The sequence below is a fragment of the Pteropus alecto genome, unplaced genomic scaffold (assembly GCF_000325575.1).
Source record: "Pteropus alecto unplaced genomic scaffold, ASM32557v1 scaffold11, whole genome shotgun sequence".
NCBI lineage: Eukaryota > Metazoa > Chordata > Mammalia > Chiroptera > Pteropodidae > Pteropus > Pteropus alecto.
In genome coordinates, this window is record NW_006431956.1 from 8850557 (window position 1) to 8874429 (window position 23873).

At 36.9% G+C, this 23873-nt stretch overlaps 1 protein-coding gene across 15 annotated transcripts in view; it reads right to left on the reverse strand.

The window, feature by feature from the left end:
• Positions 1-23873, reverse strand: part of TRDMT1 (tRNA aspartic acid methyltransferase 1) — an 80517-nt gene that overhangs the window by 43795 nt on the left and 12849 nt on the right. For 3 of the 15 annotated variants that reach the window (XM_025043440.1, XM_025043439.1, XM_006906987.3), the window contains exon 1: positions 14861-15236. The exons of 9 other annotated variants lie outside the window; for them this stretch is intronic. In XM_025043440.1, the coding sequence (XP_024899208.1) occupies positions 14861-14924 (64 nt within the window). In that variant the 5' untranslated portion in view covers positions 14925-15236. Of the gene's footprint in view, positions 1-14383; positions 14483-14860; positions 15237-15267; positions 15606-17996; positions 18186-23873 lie in introns of those variants that run through there. 3 more of the 15 variants (XM_015585638.2, XM_025043445.1, XM_025043447.1) reach the window with 3 other exon arrangements.

Below are 23873 nucleotides of genomic sequence, written 5' to 3' on the forward strand. Positions count from 1 at the left end.
CTAAAATCAACTCCTGATTAATGTTGATTTCCCTCTTCACTGTTCTGTTCATAGGACTAGCTCAAAAAGTCTTAATAAGCTCATACTTACGTGACTATACATATCTATCTCAAAGCTTATTTTTAAGGAGATTGTTTGATATTTAGATCAAATTTTTACCTTGGAAATACAATCGAGATCCTAGAACGGGCTACAAAATCCTATTTATCTTACAAATTTCTTAAATATAGAACCAATAGCACAACTTCAGGCAGTTAATAAGTATTTATTATAGTACCTTTCACATACTGGGCCCTCTGCTAGGCACTGAGAATACAAGATGGGTGGACATTAGTGTTCTGCTTTGCCAGCATCCAGTCCTCCTTTTCTGGTACTAGTCCCAGATTTTCTTTCGGGGACCTTACCTCACTCACTCTCTGTCAAAGTGGTTCGGATGGCCTCAAACAACCACCCCCTAGTTTCTACGCAAGCATGTGTCAAGTGCTTGAGCCAATGAGACTTGCCAGAGTGGTTTCAGCATGAGCACACAACTCAAAATAAGCTAATTAGGCACAAGAGGGAATGCCTAAGGACAGCTTTTTCCTAGGCAACTAGGAATAGACACTTGATCTTTCTTAAAGTTTAATGGAAGGATATAAGTTCAGAGGCTACTATAGTCATCTTGATGCAATAAAGGAAGAATATATAAAAAGGCACCCAATCCATAAGGAACAAAGCTGAGAAATACAGAGAAAAAAACAGTTCCTGGTGACATGATTTTGAGTCCCTTTTTAAGCTCTACCCCAAACCAAGCCTACATTTGACTTCGATCATTACATGAATATTTACAACTTTTACAACCAGTTTGGGCTAAATTTTCTGTAACTGAAAATAACAGTTCTAACAGACATTCAAAAACGCACACTTAAATATCATTTGCCACTATGAAGAAATGTATTTCACATTCCAACTTGGCAAGCAGAGCAACATCAATGCCAAAAGTTTTCTGAATGAGTATTTAATTAACTGTATACCTACAAAACAGAAGCACGTCTCTTGATCGAACACTCACCAAGTGTCCTAAATTGAGGCAATAATGGCAGGAGTCCCAATTCTGGGAGCAAGGGCTTTATTACGAGGCTACCCAATTACCTAATCCTATATGTGTGTTCTAAATACAACAGCTATGTACAGAGTCATTTGTAGAACCTATATCTCTCATGTCTTTTAAGAAGCACATAATATTTTCACGGTCTTACTAATACTTTGTACATTCTTATTCTTATAAAATTCAAGTTCTGAAAGTAAAAACAATTAAAACAGAAATTTCAATTACAGGCAATTGAAAAATAATTTTAAGCAGAAAATTAACATATAAAAGGATTCTGAACCTAACCATTAGTGAGGGAAATCCACCTTAATCAGTTTTACCTACTGGACCAGCAAAGATTTTATAAGATGAACACTAGTACTAGTACTAGTAAGTTTTTGATGAAAGGTACCCATCCTCGTGTTGGCTATAGTATACATTAATTCAACCCTTCTATTATTAGACCTTGCTATTCCACTTCCAGTGGCAATTTGTGCTAAGGGAATATTTGGACAAGTAAGTAAAGATATAAGTGTAAGACCACAAACATATGAGGACAGACATGTTAAAAATGATGCCCACTTATACTGACATGAAATGATATACATATTTTTAAGTACAAAAAGCAAGTTACTAAATATTCTATCGAGCAATGATCCAAGTTTTGTAAAGTACATGTACATTTATACACATTAAGAAAAAAAGCAAATGTGAACAGGGGCTATTTCTTGGTGGTAAAGGAAGAATTTGGAGGTAATTCTTACTTCTTCTCATATACTTCTGGGTTATATGAGGTTTTTTTTTTTCCTTTACAAAAAGAATATAGTACTTTTATAATCAGTAGAAAGCAAACAAACAAAAATTTATTTTTATCTTGGAACAAAAGAATTCAATACTTCTGTTGGCTGTGACCCTGAGAAATCACAAAGGAAATAAGTATCAAGAACACATGAAAGATTTGGAAACATTCTCAAAATACACCCATTGGACTGTGACACCACACACATGCACACGCACACACACCAGTAAACAGCTGTAACTCAATGCATTACTTTACCCCACCAACTCAACGATAGTCAAAAGAATAAAAAACAATAAGAATTAAACTACATTGATGCAGTTTTTTACTACATCAACAAGTAACGAGCATATGGCCAAAAATGTAATGAGTTGAAAGCTACCTCTTTATATACTTACAGAATTCAAAGGACATAAATCTGTCTTCCCAATTTTTCCCATGACATTTAAGACCTTCCTCTTAAGCTCTTAAGACTACCAGAGCTTAAAACACATTATTTAAATAGTTAAGAAATTAATATAAATGCACGTGCTGCAATCTATTACAGGTTTAAACAACAAAGACTTCCTTTTACACAGAAGTGCTTTGTGAATGAGCATCTATGAATAGTTCATTATAAAATGTTGACATGTTTTCTGCTAATGTTTTCTCATAATTTAAAAAAATGACAATTTCTGATATATTCATGGAAGTCAATGACAAAATGCCTTAAGCATTAGTAGTCTGTAATCTAGTTAACTGTGAATGAAAAAATGACTTGTAAAAATACAATTATGCTATCGATCATAAAGATCCCCAAGATTAAACTAAAAACTCCACTCTAAATTTGTCCTGCCATACTGGGCCGCTCTTTGCTTTATACTAAACCTTGAAAGCTTATATATTTTTTATCATTATTGACTTGATAAAGTTTTAAACTCTATTCTCAATTTCTGCTACAGGCACCTTGAAAAGAAAAATTAAGTTTTGCAATTTTGGACTAGGTCAGAAAGTATTAGTCATAAGACCTCAGAGAAAAACATACTCAATTAGTTCATTCTTCATTTTCCTCTTCCACATGTCCTCCTGACTATATATTTCTCTGCAAACCTTTTTCTATTAGGCCTATAGAACTCAACAAATATTAGCTATCATTATTTTTTTTTTATCAGGAGTGTCATAGGTACACCCGATGGAGATCTTTCATTCAGAGAAAGAGAAGGAGAGAGACAGAAAGAGAAAATTAATTCACATGTTCTGAAAAGAAAGATCAAGGATATGAATATCTAGCTATCTAGCCCTTCTCTGCCTGTTTGAATTTTAGCTCCACCATTTCCAAATGTATGACTTATGCAAGGTACTTGACCTCACTATGCCTCAGTGTCTTTACCTGTAAAACAGAGATAAAAAAGTACCTATGTCATAGGGTTTTCTGAGGACTAAATTGCTTAAAACCTGTAAAGCTCTTACATTTGTGCTGGCCATAAAGTAATCACTCAAAAAAATGTCTGCTATTATTATCAAAAGTACAAAGACGTTTTAAAATATCACTTGCTAGAAAGGACAGGACCACTCATTGCAGATAGAGGTGTCAATTGAGGAATCGGTGTTTTAAAGAATATTTTGTCAGTATCGAAAAAACCTTAAAATTACTTTGGACTTATCAGTTTCAGATTTGGACACATATTCTAAGGTATGGTAGGCAAAATAATGATCCCCCACCAAAGATGTCCATATCCTAATCCCTGAAACCTGTAAAAATGTTACCTTACATGGCAACAGAGAGTTTGCAGATATGATTAAGGATCTTAAGAGATTATCCTGGGTTATGCAGATAGGCCCAGTGTAATCACAAGGAGGATGGAGGATGGTTAGAATGAGAGATGTTTTCAGGGGAGGGAGGCTGGAAGATGCCACCTTTCTGGCTCTGAAGAAGGGGTCACAAATCTAGAATGCAGGTGACCTCTAGATGCTGGAAAAGGCAAGGAAACAGATCCTGCCCTAGAGCCTCCCGAAAGGAATGCAGCCCTGGCAACACCTCAATTTTAAGACCTCTGACTTCCTGAAGTGTTACATACAAATCTGTGTTACATACAAATCTGTGATAAGCTATAAGCCTAATCGACTATGTAGTAATTTGTTACAGCAGCAATAGGAAACTAATACATAAGGCAGTAATAGAGATGTGGAGAAAAAGACTTATAGAAAGAAAAAATGCTATATTATTTATAATAGTAAAAAATTATAAGCTATCTAAATGTCCCAAAATACGTAATTGCTTTCAACAAGTATGGAACATCCATAAAATGGAGTATCACAGAACCATTCAAAACCAAGTTTACAAATAAATATATTTAATGGCAAGGAAAAATTCAAGATTTTCTATGTGAAAATAGAAAGCTATAATTTTAATGCTCGCAGACATATGTAAAGATTGAAAAGGCACAATCTAAATCCTCGACAGTTTTTTCCCTGCATGAGCATCTTGTATGATTTTTATTTTTAAATTTACTTCTTCATTTGTGTAGCATCAGTTTTTCCCAGTAGACCATAATCTCTGGAAGAAAAGAACATGGTTGTCTTGTGAATGCTGGATCCCCATCACACAGCACAGTAACTGACACAGAAACTACTCAGTAATTACCTGCTGAATGAATCAATATATTTCCAGTATTTCTCAATTTTGAAACAAATATATCAGATATAGTTAAAAATAAAAATAATAAATGTAAAAATGGCATTTTTTAAATATTCAACTTTACTGATAATTAAAAAAATTAAAATAATTTCACCTAGTAAATTAGTTTTAAATATCATATTAGCATATTTATAGTCATAGAGTTTATTGGATATATCCCTTTAAAATATAATTTGACAATATCAACTTTTAAAATGTTCATACTCTGTAATTTATTCACTCATTTAACAAATATTGTAGAGCATCTACTATGCAACAAGCACTATTCTAGATAAACAAAACAGAAAAAATAAAACAAATCTCCACTCAAACAAAATCGCAGTATTAAGTGCTAAGAGGAAAATCAAACAAGAAGGGGGATAAGGAGGCTGAGCAGAGGCTGCAATTTTCAGTAGTGGTCAGGGAAGCCCTGAGAAGATAGCATCAAAGCAAGGGACTATCATGTGGCTATCTGGGGGACAGCATTCCAGGCAGAGTGAGCAGCAAGTACAATAGCAGGACAGGACAAAGTGCATCCTTCCCAACATTTTTCAAAGTCCAAGCTCATTTTCATTTTATACACATTCACACATACACCACACACACACACACACACACACTCACACACACACACACACACACACTATTAATGTGCCCAAATAAAGGACAAAGTTATATGGCCATGTTCATTATATAATGATGAAAAGATAAAGCTAAATTATGAAAATAACTTCATATAACTTATTAATTCAGTTATACAAACATTTTAAATGCTATCTTATTATGTTGTTTTAGAAATACTGCTTTTTTCTGTCAAATTTCATGAAACAATTTTATTCTACTTTCTCATGTACATCTTTAAAATCAGAGTTTTATCACCACTAGAGCCAAATTTTAAGTCATTTAACACAGTTTTCAAGGGTACATCGACTTCTCTTCAGTAAAAGTTACTTGAAATCTAGCATTTTTTGAATTCCTGCATGATAATGTAACTGGAAATTTTATGCTGACAAGTACTCATTAGCTGTTTGTGATCTCCACAAAGTAACCCCCTACTGTATTGTGTGGTAAAGTAATTTCCAGAAGGTTTGTTTACAATGATATCTAACACCTGTAATTGTTAAGGTCATCCCCTAAAAATTATTTCTAAATCTCTAAATTCACTCGTATGATTTTTCATCTATTCCATCAAGTGACCTCAATAAGCATCCAAAACTGGTATTAAGTTTTTTCAGGATAATATAATTTATCCAAGCAGCATTTTATTACTTTGCTATTCAAAATAAAGTATAGTAATTGAGAAATACGAAGGTCCTTCTTGAAGACTAAAATGGAAGGCCATACCCTCTTTTTGAAGTAGAACTTTGGGGGGAGGGGAGAATGAATATACTATATTACAGAATTTATGACAAATATGTCTATAGGGCATACATATATGTTTAGGTTTTATTTGGTGTTTAGTCTCAATAATAGAATCACAAGCCCTTTGATTTTACAATCACGGGAAATAGTTAAAAGACAACTTCTTCACAGACACAGACCTCTGGATTTTAAGTATGTTTCCCTCGCCAAATACTGAAATGCCAACACACAATACAATTTAGAAAAATGATAGATTGACATCTTTTCCCTCAAGCTATAGTCACCAATATTCTGACAGTTCAAAACTGAAAGAAATCTCTAATAGCCAATGAAAGAACTCCATTGGATGGAGAGCAGTGTAGAGATAAAGGATCAATATTAAATCAAAATTAACAAAGAGCACTGTTAAGTTTAAAATTCAGAGTATAATTTTAACAAGTGACTCAGCAAATAACCACAAAAGTAAACCGAGGCCATAAAAATAAAATGCCTTCTGAAGAAACACAGAAATTACTCTGGTACTTTATTATCATCTAAATTTCAGGGTTTTTAGGATAAAATGTAAACAAGGCAAAACTACTTATTGAGTATCTTTCATTTCAGCTATTAAAGTTCAGAGAACTTCTAACTAGAATTCTGTAATAATAAATCTTTCGAATTATAGGTTCTTTTTGGATCAAAAATCACCTGTAATTAAGGAACATGCCAAAGCCCCTAAGGGTCTGGCATTTGTTTTTAAATTACGCCTCGTTCATCGAGTGCTAAGGAATTACTAAATTCACTACTGAGCTTGAACAAAAATCACTAATGGATGCTGAAAAACTATTATGATTAACTTTCTCACAATGTTGTTTACTTTAGTCCATGGTTTTTTCCCCTTAGGTTTAGGTGATTTAAAGTCCTAGAATAAAAAGAAATAGTGGATAAGAATAAAAGCAATTAGTGATCTGGGTAAAATGGTATTTATGATATATTTTCTAAGTCCCAATACACGCTTTACCTATTTTCCAAAAATTAGATGCAATTTTGATTTTAGATAGGATGAGAGCTGATTGGCACTATTTCTGAAGAGCAGTTTTTAGGAATATTCTTGACAATATTCCATGGGCAAAACAAAAGACCAACAGAGCCCTAAGAAGGCTCTAGACACCAACAAATACCAAATTCTACATATAACCTTAACCTCATATATCTTTATGATAGTAATCAGTCTATAATTATATACAGATTTGCTCTCAAATAGCAACCTCTTCAATTTTCCATAGAAAGGGATAATATTTCTTGACAGGAATAAAAGAATAAAAAATAAAACACTCTAACTTCATTGTTTTTACTACAGGTCATTATTAATATAAGATCTAAATTCTATATTGAGTTACAACCAACTATTCTCAACAGACTTGATTATTTTGAGAACATTTTAAAGCATTTTTGAACATTTAGAGAAAAATCTTTATTATCTATTAAACTGTCACATACAATCATGCATACATGCATGATTGGACCGCATACTTACATACACACACATTTATCTCCTACATAACACCTGTTAACATCCCTCAAAACTCTTTCCATGGACCATATTTTGAGAAATGCTGATTTAGTACATCCAGGGAAAAAAAAAAAAAGATGACCTTCATGAATCAGAATTTAATAGCTAAGCTTAAACTTTACACAGTGGTATTTACTTCAAGCTATACATATTTCATAGCAAACATGACCTTAGTTCATTTACTCACTTGCTCATTCATTCAACAAATGTATAAGCGATGTTCTAAACAAAAGCTATCCTATTATGGAACTTATATTCTAGTGGGAGTTGGGGAGAACAAAGAGTAAATAAATAAATAAGTGTATAATATGCTCAACAATGAAAAAATACTATGGGCAAAAAAAAAAAAAAAAAAAAAAGCAGAATAAACCAGGCAGTGTGAGAGAAGTTCTATTTTTATATAAGTTGGCTAAAGAATGTCTCATTACCAGCAACCTAAAAGAAATGAGGGAGTAGGCCTGGGAAAAGAACAAAATAGAACAGAGAGAAGAGATACTGCAAAGGCTCAGGGATGGGAGCATGCTTGTTTTGTAGAAGGAACAGCAAGGACAACCATATTATGGACTGAATGTTTATGTCCCCCACCCCCAAATTCATATGTGATGACAGTACTAAGAAGTGGGGACTTCGGGAGGTCATTAGGATGAGAAGAGGTCATGAGGGTGCAGCCCTCATCAATGGGGCTAGTGCCCTCGTAAAAATCCTGGGAGACCTTGCTTCTCTCTGCTCTCTACCGTGTGAGGGTACAAGAAGGCGACACCCTACAACCTGGAAGAGACCTCACCAGAATTCAGCCATGCTGCCACCCTGATCTTGAAATCTCCAGTCTCCAGGGCTGTGTGACACAAACCTCTGTTGTTTACAAGCCACTCAGTCTACAGTACTTTGTTATACAGCAGCTCAAACTTCGTGAGCCTGGAGTGGAGCGAGCGAGGGGAGAGCACAGGAGACATGGTCAGTGAGGGCGAAGGGCTGGCTCTAGGCCCAGCAGACCCGTGGGTCTTGTTGAGGACTTTGGCTTTTACTGAGAGACAGGAGACACCGCTCAGAAGTTTTCGTCAGAGGCATGACTTATCTGACATATTCCTCAAGGATTCCACTGACCACTGTGTTGAAAATAAACTAAGGGTGATAGAGCAGAAGCAAGGAGACCGGCAAAAAGGCTATTACAATAATATTTTGTCCAGGTTTCCTAAAAAAAGAACCCAAGGCAAAGCTTAGCTGCAAATTCTTTTTCTGGAAGGCAAAACCCCAAAGTAGCAAGAATGAGCGTAGTGAGGCAAGGAAGGCAGAAAAGCAAACAAAAAAGCAATGTGATACTAACTTGGTCCCAAGAACACCCAGTTTCACAAGAAAACAAGCCAACTGCTGTCAGAAAGGACTCCCAGGGCAGGCTATGTGGATCTACCACTCCTAACAGCTGTCAAAAGGAGGAGGGCTCTATCAAAGGTGACAGACACTCTGCAGGAAAGATGTCATTTGGTGTAAAGCAGCACTCCTATATGCCCACGCGTATTTGAGCAAGGCCCACTGGTAGGGGGAAGAGGGAGAGAGATGTAGTTGCTGGCTCCTTTCTCATCCTGTCTCTAAGTCACACCATGAGACGTGTATAGGAAACACTCCTGGGTTGCTCCTTTACTCACACACTACTACCACACTCACAATATTTCTGACAGCAGATGTGTGGGGGTTTTTTTCCCCCAAAGCCAATCAAATCTCTTAGACAACAGCCGGATGTACAGAATTCAATTCAATCGACACTAACTGAAGTTATTACAGACCCCACAGGTTAAGGGCTCAGTCCCAACGAGACTGCCCCAACTTCAGACCTCAATTGCAAGTGGCCGGTCCCCAGGTTACCCAAAAATTCTGTCTGACTTGGCTACAAATCAAAGGTTCCCACAACCCCACTTGGATTATTTGCTAGAACCTCTCACAGAACTCAAGGAAATACTTATGGTTACCAGTTTATTACACAATAAAGGACATGATAAAGAATATGGATGAGCAGCCAGAATAAGAGGTGACATCAGGTGAGATCTGGAAGGCTCCCAAGCATGGGAGCTTCTCTTCCCATGGAGTTGGGGTACACCACGTTCTTGGCATGTGGATACATGTTTACCAACGTAGAAGCTCTCTGAAACCCTTACTTCTAGGACTATTATGAAGGACTCATCATGTTTATTGACAATAAACTAAGGGCACAATCAATCATTAACTTCATCCCCAGCCCCTTTCTCCTTCCCAGAGGATGAGAGTGGGACTGAAAATTCTAAGCTTCTAATCATGGCTTAGTCTTTCTGGTGACCAGCCCCTACCTAGAAGCTCACCAAGAGTCTCCTCATTACAAGAAAAGACATTCCTATTACCTAGAAAACTCGAAGGGATTTAGAAGCTCTGTGTCAGGAACCCGGGACAAAGACCAAATATCAGAATAAATATCACTTAGGAAATTACCAGGATTTTAGGAGCTCTGTGCCAGGAACTGGGGGCGGAGAGCAATATACGTATTTTTTCTATTATTTCACAAGCAAAACTCTCTCCCTCCTTCCCACTTAGGGTCATGTTATTCAACCCCTCCAGACAGCTGCTGGAGCTGCTAGATCCATTTCCACTGCCTGGCTCTTCATCTGAGTGCAGACATGGGGGCAGACTGAGCACTCTAAGCCAGGCCACCCCCCCTCCCCCGCCCCCAGCAGTGTTATGGGATGAGGCGACAGCAGCAGAGTGAGGGGCCATACTGACCAAGTTGCCCAGGAGGCAGGTGTGGCCAAGTGAACCTGGAGTGGCACGTAAATTAAGTTGACAAAATAGAAGAGACACTGTGGACCAGGTTAAGATAGAGAGAAATGATAGAATTATAAATATAGCTGGAGGGTAGAGCTGGAATTTGCTGATGAGAATGAAAGAGAAGAAAGATGACTCCAAGGCTTAGGTCTGGGCCACCGTAGAAATGGAGACACCTGTTACTGGTATGAAAGGCTGCCAGGGCAGCGAGTTTTGGAAGAGTAAGGAGAACCAGGAGTTCAGTTTTGTATACTTTTAGAAAAAAAAAAACACAGATAATAAGAACATTAACAAATCCTGCTTTATAGAAAAATTACAAAGAAGCTTACTTAGTCAAAGTTGGCGACATAATCACACATCATGCTCATCAGTCAATATGCGTAGCCCTGGCACGTCTCTCTTTCCAACTCACTGCCTTCCAGCACGTCCTGCCACGGCTCCATCAGTGCCCTAAGTGTCTCCCCACCTCCACTAAAAAAGTGCTGATTTAAACCAAATAGCATCTTTTTTGCAGGGCTTCTCAAGACCTTTGATACATTAATATGTCCTGAGAATGTCTCAAGGGACAATATCATGTGAAGACTTTCCTAAACTTGTTCGACCATCAAAGAACACTAATAACTCTCAGAAACCTGCTACACAGGATACCAGCCTGCAAGTCTCCACATAGACCATGCTATTCGCATCTGTGTGTGTCTATTTAGATGTACCCTTTCTCTTCTTGACTATATGGAAAACGCCCAATCAGCCTTCAAAATCTTGCTTGGAAGAAATACCATAACGAAATTGAAAAGCAAATCACCAGTTGTAAAAAAGAACATACCAATGGCAACATGTACATGTCACAAAATAAATACAAACAGCAAGCACATGAAAATGTCCAACTTCCTAAGTAACATCGACAGTATTACTTATATACTATGCACCAGGAACTATACTAGCTCTCTGTATACACTGTATCCTTAAATCTTTCTAACAGGTCTATAGGTTAGCATTATTATCCTGATTTTATCAATGGAGAAATCCAATAGAATTAAGTGGGGAAAGCTAGTTACAAAACAAAGTGGGGAAAAAAGAAATGAGTACCTACATTATTTTTCATACTTATTTTTATCAGCTGTTTCATTTAACATTTACAATACCCTTGGGGACTGTCTTCTCCCTTTTCATATTTGTTCGATGTATCATCTTTTGTGGCTATAAATAATACTTTCTTTCACTGATTTATTCCTGTGTAATTCAAATCAAGTCTGAAAGTTATTTGACAACCTCAAAAACAAATAGAATAACAAAACAATAGAATAACAATTCAAGGATATAAAGATGGAGAGATTGGAACACTCATACATTGCTGGTGGGACTGTAAAATTTCACAGCCACTGTGGAACAGGTTGGTGGTTCCTCAAAAAGTTAAATACAGAATTGCCATATAATCCAGCAATTCCATTCCTGGTATATACTCAGAAGAATTGAAGGCATGGACACAAGCACACATATATACCAAATTCATAGCAGTATTATTCACAATAACCAACAGGTAGACACAACCTAAGTCCATCAACAGATGAATGGACAAAATGTAGTATATGCATAGAACAGATTATTCAGCCATAAAAGGGAATGAAGTACTGATATTTGCTATAGCATGAATGAACCTTAAAAACATTATACTAAGGAAAATAAGCCATACACAAAAGGACCAATATTGTATAACTGCACTTAAATGAGGTACCTCATATCGACAATTTAGTAGAGACAGAGTAGAATAGTAGTTACCAGAGTCTGCAAATAGAGAGGTGGGAGTTATTATTTAATGGTACGGAGTTTCCGTTTGGGAAGATGAAGAAATTCTAAAAGTAGATAGTGGTGATGGTTACACAACATTGATGTAATGCCACTGAATTACACTCTTAAAAATGGTTAAAATGGTACATTCTATGTATATGTTGCCACAATAAAAAAGTCAGTCATAAACCTTATCTAGAAATCTGTTAAAATTTAAGTTAGTATTATTTCTCCTGTACTTCTTACTATAATTGAAGGTGTGGATTCAAGTAGTGGATCTAATCAGAAAAATGGCAGCGTGGCTAGGTCAAGAGGTCAGGTGGAGAAACCTAGGTTACAAAACTGGCTCTGCCACTAACTTGTTACATACTTCAAGGCCTAACGTGTAAAAAAGATCCTTAATAAATGCTGCGGTTAGCTGCCATTGCTATGTCTTTATTATTATATAAAACCACATGGAAAATTATAATGCACTTTGTTATGGAAAAATTTTAAACTTTGGTACATCAAATAAATGAACACTAGAAAACAAACGCATGGGGAAAACTGCATCAGGTATGATTAAAAGTCGATATCCTTAATACATAGAACTCACACCGAAAGATGAGATAGCAACAAGGTAGAGAGGCAGCAGGAAGGCTACTTTAAATCACAAGATCAGCCAAGGGAGGCTACTCTGAAGAGGCCACGTATTAACCAAGACATAAAAGATGAGATACACCTACAGTGGAAAAGTCTGGGATTTGAGCACTCTGGGTAGAGATAATAGCAAAGGCCAGAACAAAGTAGGAACACAAAGAGTTTAAGGAATACAGAGAAAGAAGACCAGTGAGCCTGGAAAAAAGAACCGGGGGGAGAGTAGCAGATAAGGTGGAACGGGCAGACAGAAGCCAGATCTCACAGGCCTAGTAAGAAGATAGCACTGTGATTCTAACCTCAAATGAAAGCCAGTTAAGCAAGGAAATGACATCATCCAGTCTACTGTGCAAAAGATCATTCTGTTTCTGTGTGGAGAAAGGATGAGTAGGAAAGCAGAGTGGAAGGAGGGCGGGGAGCACTTGGGAAACTTTTAATATTTTAAGTTAGAGATGCTATAGTTTCAATTCAGGATGATGGCGCTGGCAATAAAAAAAATGTGTACGAATTCCCATTGGATTGATTAATAGGAGAAAAAATATGTAATTGTTTCATGAACCAAAAAATACAAATTTAAATTATGCAATCTCCCCTACCAACTTAGCAAAAGTTAAAAATGGATAAGACAAATCCTGATGAACATGTAGTTGAGGGAAGTACTCATAATCTCCTGAAAAGCAATTTGCTATATTATCAAAAGCCTTAAAAAATTCTCATAATTTTTGACTTAGTAATGAGCATACAGTCAGTCTTTTACTGTTGAATAAACTGAGACTTTTAGAAAACAGGCTTAGAGAAAATCAGGATTTACGCTCAAGGATGTAACTGTAGCACATTTATACTTGCAAAAAATCGGAGAATAATCTAATGTTCAGTGCTTAAGGAGTGGTTGAATTGTAGCTTATGGTAAAAAGTACTAAGCAACACTGAAAATCATGTTTGCTAAGGGGTTTCAAGACATGGGGGTAAATGCTGACATTATACATCTTACAAAATTAACTAAGAAAGCCAATAGTACTAGTTTTGTTTTCATGCTGATAAGTTTTGACATAAGAACTGAACATAGAAAGCCACCAAATAATGGGTAATAAAAATTTAACAATAACTCACCTAGTCTACAATCAAAACTCAATACACATGCTCAGAAAATTTACATGCTCCACTCATTACATATTGTCTGCATCTTAAAATGTTTCTTGTTACTGTTGGTACTAAAAGAGCAGGAAAGTTTCAGTTTTGTGGTTGCCTTAGTAATTTAAGTATAAACATGCACATTCAAAGTCTATTTGTCATTCTATATCTCCACTCACTAGCACAGTGCCTGGCACAGAACAGGAGCTCAATAAAGATTTGAGTGAATATCACCAAAAAAAAAAAGGTTTCATTCCAACACATCACCAAAGAAATTTAAAACCTCCAAAGAGATACATAAGATGATGATAATTTATAATATTTTGAGTGGCTACAACGTACCAGGCATTATTAACACTTTACGTGCTTTATCTTTAATTCTCACAGTCCTTCAATAAAAGAATTACCTTTCCCATTTCAAAATCAGGAAGCAGGTTCAAAAATGTTAGGGAACTAGCCCAAGGTCTGAACTCAGCTCTTCTGGTGCCTAAATGTATCTAGACACGATGTATCAAGACAGGATGTTTCTTTTCAATGATCAGAATTGACCAGATTTTTCCTCTATGCTTCCCCTACAGTTCTACTTAATTGTTCACTAACTTCTACCTTGAATTGTAGCTATCCCTTTGAAGAGCCTTCTGTCCCCGGCCTAGACTTGACCAGCGAGCTCCCCTCCCCCACTGTGACTTCCTTGAAAGCAAAAGACCGCGTCTCCACGCCTCTAGGTAGGTGACTGCCATACTAGGAATTGGGGACTGGCATTAGGCAGGGGGCTCGCCCCTCCCGTTCTGTGGGTACCATTTTAGTTTCGCTTTATAGCCTAGCCTCGCAGAGCAGGACTCAACGAATTGAGTCCTCTAAGGCGCCGCACCCGTCCTTCGGACAAGGCTCGAGGCGGGATGAAAGGAGTCTCCGCCCGGAGCGGAGGGAGGAGGCGGCCCGCTGGGGCGGTTTCCAGGACAACGAGTCCCCCATCCCCCGGTCTCCGCCCCTGGCTTCTCGCGGGTCCACGGCTCCCTGGCGCCCGAGTTATGGCCCGCGCCAACGCGGGTATCAAGAGAGAGGTGCTCTGTGCACGCTCACCTCTGAGTGCTTGGTGCATGCCCCCAATGCCGCTATACAGCTCCAAGACCCGCAGGGGCTCCATCCCCACGCTGTCGCTGCTGCCGCCTCGGAACTAGGCCTGCCGGTCCCCCGGCTTCTCCTCCCTCCACCTGCGCCGCTTCCTGGCCTCCGGTTCCGCCGCGTTTTAGTTCCGCCCTCTCCCGCCGCTCAGGCTCTGGGCCCCACTGGGTAGCTCCCGGCCTGGGGGATGGCAGAGGTCAGCGAAGGGACAAAAGGCAGAAAGCAGGGCTCTCAGGTGAAGACCAACCACTTTGTGGCGACATTTACGCTCCATCACCCTTCTAAGGTGTAGTTAGGGGCCTTGGGAGGAAAAAAAACCCTGGAGCTCAGTAGAGGGGCGAAAGTTAGAATCCAGAAAAACTCACAGACATGCTGCTTTTCCGTCCCTTGGAAGCCCGAATCGTTCCAACCTTTCTGCCATTAGCCTTGAGCATATGCCACGTGTCTGGGGTTCTGGAAAAACATCAGACCAGCCTCTTCTCCAGAGAAGGTCCCAGAGTTAAAAATATGGAAACAACACACGTGCTGCAGAGCCCCTGGTGCATGCTAATACAGAGGATGCTTGCCGTAATTGTTGATGGGGTTGATTATATTTTTAGCTGGGAGAATATTCCCAACATAGCATCTGCCGTTAATTTAATGCTAAACTACGTTTGGGCCTCCAAGTTCTAGGGCCTTGCTTCTCCAAGATGATCCAGTGACCAAATTGTTAGAAGCTGGATTAAAAACTAAGAAAAAAAAAAAAAAAAAGAACGGCCATATGCCAGAGAGGAAATGTTTCACTATAAAGAGTCCTATTGTTCCCGTTATCACCACACGTTAACTTTTGTTAGAAAAAAATGGGGAGTACCACTAGAAAGAAATTAACTGATTTGTCAGAAATTCTCATGTGTGCTAATATCACAACTAAAAATATGAGTACTGTTATCTGAACTATAGAATTGACATCCATTTTGATGTGTCCTATGCAATATTTGAATTGTAAGTGTGTGTTGACCTTTAAATGTTTTGCTTTCACTGGTTACTTATTTCAGAGAAGAAGGGTTATATGGTAGGAAGATAGCACAGAATTTAGTCTTAGCCCTGGTATTGCCAAAAACTGGTTGTGTGACTGCACTGAGCCTAGTTTCTCAACTATAAAATAAAGCAGAAGGAAGAAAGGGAAATGATTGCTGTGGCTGACTTAATATTTGGAAAAGTGAGTCCTGATTTGGCCACATGTTAATTATCTGCTCAAACTGAAATTATCTAGAAAGGAGACATTTTTTAAAATCTGCTTTAAGCAAATGTACTCTTAAACCAACTCAACTTACAGAAATCATATACATACTAACATATAATGCATAATATTAGTACTATAAATATACATATACATATAAAGGGACCTAGGTATGTAGTCTAGTGATGGACATACAGTCAACAACCAATATGTTAAATAAATCTAGAATCTGTTTAGCCATTAGCAGCATAAATCAAAACAAATATGACCAAGGGTCTTACCCTGTAGGAGAGAGATAGGACCAAAATATGTGGAAGAGTTCATGAGAAAATACCAATCTCCTGCGAGGACGGGAGGTAAAACTTCATTCCCACACAGGCCGACTACAAAATGTTTACTGGTACGTAAGGGTCTTCACAGCAAAAACCCAGAATTACCTTTCTTTAACTTCGCACTCTTTGTCTTAAACTCTGCTGCAAACTAAACTGCTCAGCACTCCCCCAGCACCCTTTTTCTGCTTGTTCTTTACCCCGCCTAGAAATCCTAGCCTTCTTCAAGGTCTCTTCTTCAAGTGAAAACTTCCTTCCACTCCCACGCTAGAAACCCCAGCTTGTTTCAATTCCTCAATCCACCCCCATCCCAGTCTTCTGAAATACAGATCCCACCTGCTGCTGTCACTAATTCCTTTCTATTCTTTCTAGCCCACATCTCTTTATGTAGTATTTCTTCTCTAAAGCTGATCACATGTGATATCATTTCAAGAATGAAAACTTTCTCCATGATCACAAATTACAACTATCTCCATAGAAACGTCTGCAGGTGCTAGGCCCCCTCAGATTACAAATACAGTTTCTTCCAACCCCTGGCACAAGCTGCGAGAGTTGGGGGTGGGGGTACCACAGTTGGGAGTAGCTGAGGAATGTAAGATGGGCAGATAGATAAAAAAAAAAAAAAGATGATATATACTGATTACTCCTTCCCAAAACAAATCCCAAATGTTCCTACAGGATTAAAAAAAATTTTATCCTAAAAAGCTTTCTAATCCTATAGTTTCCCATAGTGTTATCCTCAGTGATATAGCCAATAGAGCTTATGCTCTCATCAGAGAAACGCAGCATACTTTTTGAAAATGCAAATATTAAAACTTGGACTTTAGGATATTGAATGCATTTTCTGTCAAAACAGAGAAAATACATTAGTAAAAAAAAAAACCAAAAGGCTACTTATGAAACATATCAGAAATAATTAAGGGGCATGATATAATTCTAAGGGGTATATTGAAATAATAATAGCATACTCTCAATTATTTAAGGGATCACTGCATAACTTAAAAATCTAATGATATTTTATTCTTCCTCTCTTGTCTGTCATTAATATCTAACAGAATTAAACAAAGTCTGCCAAATGCTTAAAATATTGTTTGCAATCATCCTTGAGTTTCCATGATCCAGGCCATCCTTTATTTCCCAGTGAAACGTGATATGAATTCCTATACAAGCTTGCCTCCGGGGAGAGCATACCCTGATTTTGCCAATTTGAGCAATCAATAAATTATATTCTGGTTTTACACGGAAAAAGAACTGTCTTTATAAATTGCATGGAAAATAAAAAAGGAGTCATATGGGAATAATTTGGCAATAAATGTCATTGAGAGAGGAAATGATATTCAGAAGAAGTTTGAACTGGAAAGGCCCCTAGAGCTCATCCATCACTTGTGAGCACCCAATTATTCACGAACGCCATTTATGGAGTTTCTGATCAGCTAGCATTAGGCCTCAGCTTGTGAACTGCTAAGGAGGGGGAGAAGCCTACCTCAGAGTAAGGTATTTGGTGATGAAGAGCTTGAATTATTAGAAAACTCTTCTTTATAGTCACCTGAAATCTAGTTCCTTTGAGAGGCTCTCGGCACTGATTTTGAAGAACTCTCCCTCTTCCGTAATGAGTTATGTTGTGGTTACGACTTCAAGCTTGAGAACCAAAGAGTATAAATAGGAATCGTGGATCTGCTGCTTCCTAGATAAGTGACTTTCGGAATGTCACTTAACCTCTGAGGCTGGCAAACATCTAAAATGTGTAAAAATAGGACATATGGTTACTATGAGGATTAAATGAGAATCAACAGCACTTAGCTCAGTGCCTAGCCCAATATACATATATGTTTTATAAATAGTAAGCATTCTCAAAGTGATGCGTTCTCAGCCCCTTCAGCTATGTCATGTGGCATGATTGATCCCTGGATTCAATCACACTCCAGTTTGCTGATGTCTGTTGTAAGAGCCATAACCAAACACTGGGCCCTCAGGAACATCAGATCAGCGTGCTACAGAGTGGTCCAGACGGCCGCAGACATCTAAGGCTCCAGCTAAGCTTGTGGGAGGCGTCCAGGAGGAGCCCGCCTGGGCTTGGAGCAGAGTGAAGAAAAGGCTGGAAGTCTGCAAGCCATAGCCATGACTGACAGGGTGCACAGCAGAGGAGCACAAGAAGTCAGAAGACAGAGAGACACCCCCTACTTCTTAACTCCAAGAAAGACCACAAGGGGAAAACTGTTAGAGTGACCTTGTGCAGATATGTGAGTTGGAGAGACCTGGGGTGGAGGTGAGCGGGAACCTATTAACACCATCCAATCATTTATTGACTCTTTTATGTGCCAGGCACTGAAGAAATTTTAAATTAAAACAACATTAAAAGTGTAAAAATTTGTATTCTATTTCTGATCATAAAGATGCCAATATTAAAAAAATTAATATCTTCTACTCTATAGGCATAGGGCTATTATCCGATTTCATTGATTCTCCAGAGCTATGCTGTCCAGTAGGGTGACCACCAGCTACATCTGGTGATTCGAGTTTAATTAACTTAATTAATATTCAAAATTTAGCTCATCAGTCACACTAGGCACATTTCAAGTGTTCAATGGTCATGGGCGGCTGGTGGCTACAGTACTTCTTAGCAAAGACAGAAAACATTTCCATCATCACAGAAAGTTCTGTTGGTCAGAGTGGCTAGAGAGTGACAGTCTCTTGAAGTTATATCCTTTCTGGGTAGCCTATCAGTACATAAAAAGCGTTAAAATTGCTTAATTATTGTATGTTGAACCCTGATTTGAAATAAGTGCCCCAAAAATATAGAGTAAAGGAAACTTAAGTAAAAGCAGACCTTGTAGCTAAGCATTTCTCTTATTTCTCTGATGTCCGGTCACCGTATTCATAGACTGTCACAAAGGAAAAGAGACAGGAAACAGCAGAGGTGTTTGCTCAATGACATGATAAACTTCCAAGAGAAAAAGAACAGATGGAAAATGAAGAACTTCATGGTGTCTTAAAGAAATGGTACTTTCCTGTTGGGAGATATATTCTAATGACTTCTGGTTGTGAATATTAGACTCACCTCAAAGGAAGAAAAAGAATACGTTTTTCAAAATTGGAATCAAGAAGAGTATAATTATAGATTTTCTGTTTGGAAAGCATACAAACCATGCATTTTCTCTTAGAGCTTACCATTTCAAAGTACTCAAAGATTCTGACATTGATGCTTGTCTTCGAGGTTATTTCTGAAAAAAATCTTATTTAAAATGGTTTCGCATTTTAAAGATGCTATTTTAGTTATTAAAGATAGTGAGATTCTCTATCTTTAAAACTGCTTTCATACGCTCATGGAAAGTTAGAACTGGAAGGAACTTATTTTCCTTAGTTCTAGCTGAAAGGACTATTTTCCACTGTTTTTCCAACTATTTTTAGATATAGAACCTTTTGTTCAAACAAAATCTCTTCTAGAATCTGGGCAGAGGGAGAGGTAGAGTGAACATGTGCGTGCACACACACACACACACACACACACACACACACACACACACACACAGAAGCTGTTATATTGCTGAAGCATGGATGGTAGGGAGCCCAAAACATTGCCAGATCACCTCCCCTCCCACATCTGTACCCACAGCTGCCTTTGAGCAACCCTGTGGGATGTGGATTGTATACCACCGATTTCATCCAACCGCTGTATTAGAGATAAGACATAGAGATCCAGAAGGTTTAGGTCATTTGGCCCAGCCCACAACTAGGTGGAGAACGGGGAATTCCAACTCAGCTTTCTTCCAGAAGTCTTTCCAGAACTGGCGACACCATAACTTAATACAAAAGATACTTAGTAGGCTCAGCTGCCCCATACCTGCTGAGACCCTTTGTCTGGAAGTACAGCCGAGCGTCTAGACTAAAGCAACCCTAGTCAGCAGAACACATTGCTTCCTGGGAGTGAACAGGCTGGCCTGAGGAACCAAGGCAACTTGTGAGATCGATGAAGGAAACCTCAAGTGCTGTGGCCAAGCGTGTTAGAAAGGTCAGACAAAAAGGTTAATCCTGCTTCACAAAAGAGGAGCAATGTCAAAGCCTAATTACTAACATTTACAATAAATTCTCTGCCCTGTCACTCCTACAAAGACAACTTGGTACAGTACAAGAAACACAGTCCTTAGAAAAGATGGATTAATATGAATCCTACTTCTAATACTTTCTTCTTCTATGAAACAGAGGTAATATTTGTTAAAAAGGTAGCTGTCTGTATTCAATTATTCATTGAATATATATAGATATATAGATATATATCAGTAATGCATCTAGAACAATAAATACTGCTTTCCTACCATTTTCTTAATAACTTTGTTATAACACAGATCTACCCATTTTTTCTAACAATTACATAGAGAAAATTATTTTCCTAGTATGTTTTCAAAAAGGGTGTAATACCAAGAAACTAATTTGAATATTATCTAACGAGATGTATTTCCTCATTGTTTTCTATTATAGCTTTCATTGTTATTTCAGGTGGAAAAATAAGCCCCATGATGGGACTAGAGGAGATACAAATGTAATAATTTTGAGAGCTGTTATTACTTTGCTCCTTTTCTCTAATAATTCACCCAAACGTTCAAAACAATTCCAGGTAACCGAATACCACAAAACAGATCCAGCAAGACCAGGAAAAGCAAAACACACACAATCCACACACAATCCACACACACATACACCACACACATACACACACCCACATGCACAAACACAAACTCCATAAAAGCCTTTATTTTTCCTTAGTCTTCTTTTTTTAACTGCTACAATTGTCACTAATGACAAACCAAAATCTAGAGAAAAATCATATGTAAGGGTTTTTCATTTTACCTGTGGTAGTTAGGTACTAGTTTAAACATAAAATTTTCATTTAGTATTATTTTCATTTAATCCAGTAGTGATCAAAATAACTGAAATGCAATAATGGTTCCACAGTACTGCCCTTACTATATTCACCATATAATAAAAAAACCTAACTTCATATTTACTTAAAATTTACCTTATCAGCTTTCAAAGCCACTTAGGTAAACATCATACAACACAAGTACAATTTCACACTTGGAAGGCACCAGAGGCCAATAACCCTTATATTAGAGAGTTAAACTTACTTCTGCAAATAAAGACTATCAGTGTTTCATTTCCATCTAAGGTAATGACTGTGAAGTTAAAATATTGTACAAATTCCACAGGGATTTGTTCTATGTTTAGTCACTCAGAGAATACATGGTGACTAAAACTGACTACATTTCAGTAGATGGCAAAAGTATGTTTTAATAATAGGATAATATCAAAATAAATGATAGGCCTCTAAGTTTCAAATAACTTCATGAGTGTTTAAAATGCTTATTAATTCATTTTAGACTTATTAGCTTTTCTTTTTTAATATCCTATTTTTTTATAAAGCATAAGAAAACGTCATATGATTTGCTCAGTGTCACCTAAATCAATATTCATGTTAACAGATTTATTTACAAATCACAGAATCATATTTTAAAAAGAGAAAGTGGAAGAAAGTACTTGTTTTTGTTTGTCTGTTTGTTTAATGTCTGGAAGGCATCAAATACCATACGAAAGAAGAGAGCTGGTACTCATTTTGAGGGAAAAATTCACACTAGGAGTTAAAAATCATTCTGGTTAGGAAAGAATGTCAGGAATTGGCATGTCGTATCTTTTTTTACTCTTCTCATTTTAGGACTAAATCCTCGAATAGGGTGGGAAAGAATGCAACAAAAAGCATTATATATATAATATACATATATATCCTTATCGAGTTCACAGTTTTAAAATCCAAAAGCATCAGATGATAGTTCCACCATATTATTTGTTCCCTTTAAAGATGAGACATTATTATTTGAAAAACAGATTTTTCATTGTCACCAAAAGTGAAACAGACCTAAAAAACATACATCAGACATGCCCAGAGTATTAAAAGCCCAATCCAACTTAAAAAGCCTCCCTTTTGACCACTTTCTCTTTTTTACTAATAATTTGGAACATTATATATATATATATAAATGAAAAAATTTAAAACTACAAGAGAGAACTATGGTCATCATTTTGATGTTTCTCCCTCTAGTCTTTGCACGAATTATATTTTGCCCAAATCATAATTTTATTGCATATGTATTTTATTCCCCGATTTTTTCACCTCACATTTTATCATTACCACTTGTGAATTTCATTCAATATGTCAAAGGGTGTACAGTGTTTAAGTGTTATCTTTATTTTTTTTCCTGAATTTTAGAAATAATATTTGCTCATTGCAGAGGTAAAACAAATCACAAAAGTATAAAAAAGGAAAAAGAACATCCTTCTATAAAACTTTGATTCCATCCTTACCCTTAAAAAAACAGCCACTTTTAACAGTTTACTAAACATCTTCCCTGCCTTGCTTCTGTGGTACATAAACAATTTGTTTTTCTATTCTCTCAGTAATGAATATTTAAGAGGTTTCAGTTTTACACTACATGAACAGCGTAATGAAAATTTTGCATATTAATATTCAAAGTAATAAAATAGAAAGTATTTCAAGATTTAAAAATAAAAACTTTCATTTTAAATAATTAGTAACCAAAATACAGACCTTTATTTTTTAATTCAAACTTGTGCCCATGTCTTATTATTGTTATTATTTATTTTTAATGATGGGCAATTTCAGTACTAAATTCTAATACTTCAGAAGTCCCTTGGGTGGATGGATGCATAGATGGGTACTTAGTCATTATCTCAGGGTTTACTACCCTAAATCCATCATGCCAATCAAGCATATTTAAAAAATAAATTTATATCAAGAATTATTAGAGAAATGTACCTAACATACAAAATAATCAGATTCCCAGGAAGCTGTGAAAGGTCTATATAATTTTCACAATAGCATCTGAGATCTACAAGGACAAACACATCAACACAGGAGGCTTATATGACATTCCAATTATAAGTCCATATTTATATTTTACTTAGATACTCATCTTCAAAACTATCACAAGGTAATAAGGGACATTTTTGGCAAAAGCTCAGAGTTGCATATATTTGTACACATATATCTGCATCTGAATTCTCGCATTAAAAACATTTTGCCTGAAATGCAAAAAAGTAATAATTTAAACACAATACATAATAAATTTTAATTTATCTCAAGACCAGTTTATTTGAATACTAACATAATCTTCTTACAACTGAAAAAGTTCAGTGTTTTTAAAATAATTTTTAAAATTAAATTTATTGAGGTGACATTGGTTAGTAAAATTATATAAGTCTCAAGTGTACAATTCAATAATACATCATCTGTATATTGCATTGTGCGTTCACCAACCAAAGTCAAATCTTCTGTCACCATACACCAAAATTCACTCAAAATGGATCAAAGACCTAAATGTAAGACTTGAAATGATAAATTGCATAAAAGAAA